Genomic DNA, 5953 nt, shown 5'->3' with positions numbered 1-5953 from the left:
AAAAAAATTCAGAAAATCACATTGTAGGATTTTTAAAGAATTTATTTGCAAATTATGGTGGAAAATAAGTATTTGGTCAATAACAAAATTTCATCTCAATACTTTGTTATATACCTTTTGTTGGCAATGACAGAGGTCAAACTTTTTCTGTAAGTCTTCACAAGGTTTTCACACACTGTTGCTGGTATTTTGGCCCATTCCTCCATGCAGATCTCCTCTAGAGCAGTAATGTTTTGGGGCTGTCGCTGGGCAACATGGATTTTCAACTCCCTCCAAAGATTTTCTATGGGGTTGAGATCTGGAGACTGGCTAGGCCACTCCAGGACCTTGAAATGCTTCTTACGAAGCCTCTCCTTCGTTGCCCGGGTGGTGTGTTTGGGATCATTGTCATGCTGAAAGACCCAGCCATGTTTCATCTTCAATGCCCTTGCTGATGGAAGGTTTTCACTCAATCTCACGATACATGGCCCCATTCATTCTTTTGTTTACACGGATCAGTCGTCCTGGTCCCTTTGTAGAAAAACAGCCCCAAAGCATGATGTTTCCACCCCCATGCTTCACAGTAGGTATGGTGTTCTTTGGATGCAACTCAGCATTCTTTCTCCTCCAAACATGACAAGTTGAGTTTTTACCAAAAAGTTTTATTTTGGTTTCATCTGACCATATGACATTCTCCCAATCCTTTTCTGGATCATCCAAATGCTCTCTAGCAAACTTCAGATGGGCCTGGACATGTACTGGCTTAAGCAGGGGGACACGTCTGTCACTGCAGGATTTGAGTCCCTGGCGGTGCAGTGTGTTACTGATGGTAGCCTTTGTTACTTTGGTCCCAGCTCTCTGCAGGTCATTCACTAGGTCCCTCCGTGTGGTTCTGGGATTTTTGCTCACAGTTCTTGTGATCATTTTGACCTCACGGGGTGAGATCTTGCGTGGAGCCCCATATCGAGGGAGATTATCAGTGGTCTTGTATGTCTTCCATTTTCTCATAATTGCTCCCACAGTTGATTTCTTCACACCAAGCTGCTTACCTATTGCAGATTCAGTCTTCCCAGCCTGGTGCAGGTTTACAATTTTGTTTCTGGTGTCCTTTGACAGCTCTTTGGTCTTGGCCATGGTGGAGTTTGGAGTGTGACTGTTTGAGGTTGTGGACAGGTGTCTTTTATACTGATAACGAGTTCAAACAGATGCCATTAATACAGGTAACGAGTGGAGGACAGAGGAGCCTCTTAAATAAGAAGTTACAGGTCTGTGAGAGTCAGAAATCTTGCTTGTTTGTAGGTGACCAAATACTTATTTTACCGAGGAATTTACCAATTAATTCTTTAAAAATCCTACAATGGGATTTTCTGGATTTTTTTTCTCATTTTGTCTCTCATAGTTGAGGTATACCTATGATGAAAATTACAGGCCTCTCTCATCTTTTTAAGTGGGAGAACTTGCACAATTGGTGGCTGACTAAATACTATTTGCCCCACTGTACAAGTTACAAGCCTTGAAAAAGATGTGTTAAAAACAACCTTGTGTGAGTGTAACATTAACTCCTAGACAAGGCCAATGATTTTCTATGGAAGCCCATTTCTGCCAAGAGATAAAAAGAAAAAGAAAAAGAAAAAAAAAAGGTAATATTACTTTTTTTCTCAAAATTGCAAGATATAAACTCAGAATTCTCAGAATTTCTTACAATTCAGAGTTTATACTTCACAATTTTTATTTTTTTCCCCCTCTAAATTCTGAGATTACATTTCACAAATTTTTTCCGCAATTGAATAAAAAATAGAAAAAGGTAAATGTGACTTTTAAATCTCACAATTCTGACTTTTTCTCAGAATTGCAAAAATTGTAAATTCACAATTCTGAGTTTATATCTTAAAATTCTATTCTAATTCTATCACATTTCTAAATAAAATAGTCATATTGCAAGGAAAAGTAAAAAAAAAAATCTAAATTGTGAGATACAAATGAAGACAATCAGGGCTGCGTTTCTCGATAACGATTAATCTTAGCACTTAAGAGCGTTTTCTGCGAGTCATTTTACGATCGTTAGTTATTGTTTCACGTGCGTTTCCCAAAAATGCACTTAACACAATCGCACGTAGCCGTGCTTTAAGTGCTACTTAGGAGTCGCTATCCGTTTGTCAAGTGCTGAAATGTCACCTTATAGAATGGCTCGTAATTGTAGTACATGCTCGTTTATTGAAATGTTAACCTAATGCTGCGTTCCAGATAACTCGGATATAATAACTATGATATGATATTATATTATATTATAGTGTATAATATTATACTTTATATATATAGAGAGAGACAGAGAGAGTGCTGGTTTTCGTGCACGTCAGCAACTCATTGACAGATTTTTTTCCCCAGTCTTTGAAGCATATTTCCTATATTACTTCATTTTTTTGTTCAGTCATTTAAGTTAGATGTTTATTTCTATTTTTTCTGCCCTTTTTAATTATTTCATATATAAATTAATACAAAAAAAAAAAACGAGTAATAAACTGTACAATAAAGTACAATCAAATCCTTATATAATAATCACATTGGACTTGAATAAAGTTAAAGATGTAATCTGCCGATTGTCCTGCAGGCGACCGCATAAATCTGTCTTCTTATGATGTACTTAGGGCTTTACGATTACTCTAGAGCACTCGCAGATCTACGATGATTTTCAAGTGCTACTTAAGTTACGATGCTTTTAATATTAAGATCAGTCGTACGATCGTTTTTATGAACTTCTTAGGCTTATGAAGCTTTTGGGAAACGCAGCCCAGATTTGTTAGATTTTAACATTTTTATTTATACTTTTTTTTATCTTGTGGCAGAAGCGAGCTTTTTAGTAAAAAAAAAAAATTTGAATGAAAGTAGTAAAAGCTGTTGAACAAGTTGTTTTACTTGTGTATTTAAATTGCCTGGTACAATGATTACTACTCCGGCTGTTGGTTGGGTTTTCTTCCAGAAAATATAATGTGCATATGCTTACCATTTTCTCATCTGCTGATTTTCATTATATATACTAAAATAACAATATTGACATTCGTTTGCCCTTCAATTAGTACCATGGGATTAAAGCAACATCATCATATCTTTTTGTCTTTCTTATAGTTTGCAGTGTCCTCCAGCTGACCCAGGGCTACTTTTATTAATTGTTTTTATAATGGTAAAGGTAAACGAATGAATTAGAGTTAGCGTTAAATTGGTTTATTAATGGCAGACAGCAACCAGAGCCTTTCTCTTTGTGACACTTCCTACATGCTGTGTTCTCAGTCTCACTCTTCTCAAAGAGTTGCCCGGGCTCCAGCTCTCTTATGAGAAAGCATGTAGCCCCAGTGGCTGCCAAGCAAGGGGGCTGCATGAAGGGAAGCATCAAGTAGCTCAATTAGAGATAAATCATCCTACCAGAGAGGAAGTCTTGGATTGCCTGACTTCCACTGGCAAAGCACTGAACACTATATCAGGATTACGCATAGACTATAAAGCCATAAAAGCGTATTTTTGTGCAACTGCTCGGCACAGAAAACAATGCAAGCCCATGAAAAAAAAAAAATATATATATATATATATTTACTTAGCACTGCAGTGCACAGATACAGCCGAGACTAATTTAGGTTTGAACTAAACAGCCATAAAAGTACAGTTGGTTTGTCTTTACTGGAAAAGAGGAATTTTAACTTTTACATACCAAATATGCATGCCTTTATTATCATAAAGAGCCTTTAGTGTTTAGAAATGGCTTGTTCTGAAATGTTTATTTGTACATGCAAAGCAAAAACAAGCAGATTTGAACAAGAAAAAGCTGTTTGCTGAAGCTTTTCAGACAAAAAAGTCTACTGAATAAATAAATAAGATTCTATTACTAAATCATAAACAGAACCTGCATATTTCCCCCCAATTTATTTGTGCAGATTTTTTGTATTATTATTTAATTTTAAGTTTTAATTTTGTATTAATTTCATGACAGTTAAGCACATTTCCCTCCTAAATATTCATTAATGTATCTTAACATTTGAAATTAGTTTTGTTTGCTTGTTTGATTTCTATTATTATTGATGATGATTCATATTATTGTAATACAGTAATATTGAACTTTTATAGTAATTAACTTAGTTAACTTATAGTAAATAACTTTTACTGTAATACAGTGATTTGGTTTTCCCAATTAAAATCATGGTAAATGTAAATGTGCTTAATTGTTAAGAAAATAATGTAGCCATGCAAAATAAAATGTCTTTCTTTTCATGCCACTTTTAACTATTTGCCTGTATTTTATGATGGCCATCATAACAATGTTTGTTCATATTATCATTCAAGTTATAGATCTGTTATAAATTCGTTTCACTGAAATAATGAGGTATAAAGCAGACACAGGATGTGGACAGAGGGTGCAGAGTGGGATGTTAACTGGCTGCACTGATTGGCTGCTGGCTCTGTGTGTGTGCAGCGTAGTAAATGCGGCGCTCGATGACACTCCGCCCTCTTCTCTCCTGCAGCTAGCGGGCCGTATGTAGCGGGACAGCCTGCTGGAAAGCACACTATTCCCTCCCTCCGAGCTGTCACACAGAACATGTGCATTCCCCGAGTCTCTTCAAATCGTCGTTGTCGTACGTCTATGTGATTCCCATTTGTGCTCATGAGCCTGCTAGGTGGCTACAAGAAAAAGAGCAGTTACGATGGCTACGAATCTTTGCAGCTGGTCGATAGCAGCGGAGACATCTGCACCGGGGGACGAAGCGGTGGTGGCGGCGGTGGCGGCGGTGGTTTGACGGCAGTGACCCTCGGCAGCGTTAAAACAGGCCCTGCGCGACAGGACGACTACAGCACCATGGACAGCTCAGGTATGAAAACCGAGTCGACCGGTTGGCGCTTGCAGGCCAGCCGCTCCTTCGTCTGATACGCATCAAACAACCTGTTTTGTGTTTGTTTTTAAGGCATGCTGGTTTCCTGTAAGAATCCAAGGTGGTGGATTCAATATTAGTTGTCGATATCCGCCGGAAGCATGTGTTTCGTGTCGTCTGTTCGTGTGCTGTATCATGACAACTGATCAAAGTCACAGAGCTGGCGTATTGGAAACTACAGTAACTACTTTGATTGTTAGTTCATAGATGAACTAGTGAAATTCGAGGATTGTGAACTAGATATATGTGTATAAATGGCGTTTGTGGTTGCCTCATACATTGATGTGCTATGCAGGACCATCCATGGATAGCTCAGCATGCAGTAAGCTTTGGACGTGCATGTAGCTGGGTTTCTTGCATGCAGTTTGGTATGGACTAGGATAGCAATACCTTTGGTTGTCTGTGTTATACTGGGATTGCTGCTGTTTTACTGCAGTGATCTGAGATGAAAGGTGGCCTTCAGCACTGAGCCATGAGGAAGAGCTAGTGTCAGGTGTTTTAGTCCCAGCTGATGTCTGCTTTGGTCTGGTGTTTTTGCATGTGTTTGTGAGAAAGAGAACTTATATAGACTATACTGTAAATGTTTTTGTTTTTGTGATAAAAAGTGGTAACCTGGATTATCTTGAAGAGATATGTCTACTTGATTTAGCCCATAAAATGTATTTCATATTAATATTAAATAATAGTGCTGAATTGAATAAAACCAGTTTATTTAGATGTTACCATTTTTCAGTGTGTTTGAGCTATTAAAATGTTGATTTTTGTAAAAATGTACTGATGATTACACATTGCTGTATTATTTAAACATGATGACTGTAATCACAGTTCATATAACCATGTAATCATAACATGCAAATGCTATAAGCCAAACAAATAATGCTAGATAATGATTAAATCATTATAAATTACATCTACATCTCACAATATAACTGATAGCATGAATGAAGAAACACAACATTGCAAATAAAATCTAAACAAATGTGATGGCTAGTGCTAGGAAATCCCTTTCTCCATTGATGAAAAAATGGACCCAAAAATGAAAATTCTGTCATTAATTACTC

General features: G+C 37.2%; 1 protein-coding gene across 3 annotated transcripts in view; it reads left to right on the top strand.

Annotated features, from left to right (window-relative positions):
• LOC107591171 (leucine-rich repeat-containing protein 4B-like) overlaps positions 1-5953 on the top strand; it is a 17769-nt gene that overhangs the window by 3811 nt on the left and 8005 nt on the right. The window contains exon 2 of one of the 3 annotated variants that reach the window (XM_016280236.1): positions 4488-4832. In XM_016280236.1, the coding sequence (XP_016135722.1) occupies positions 4628-4832 (205 nt within the window). In that variant the 5' untranslated portion in view covers positions 4488-4627. Of the gene's footprint in view, positions 1-4250; positions 4833-5953 lie in introns of those variants that run through there. The other 2 variants (XM_016280235.1, XM_016280237.1) reach the window with 2 other exon arrangements.

Source organism: Sinocyclocheilus grahami, unplaced genomic scaffold, assembly GCF_001515645.1.
Source record: "Sinocyclocheilus grahami isolate Dianchi unplaced genomic scaffold, SAMN03320097.WGS_v1.1 scaffold138.1, whole genome shotgun sequence".
Lineage (NCBI taxonomy): Eukaryota > Metazoa > Chordata > Actinopteri > Cypriniformes > Cyprinidae > Sinocyclocheilus > Sinocyclocheilus grahami.
The sequence above is the reverse complement of the archived record's forward strand: the minus strand, read 5'-3'. Positions and strand labels throughout refer to the sequence as shown.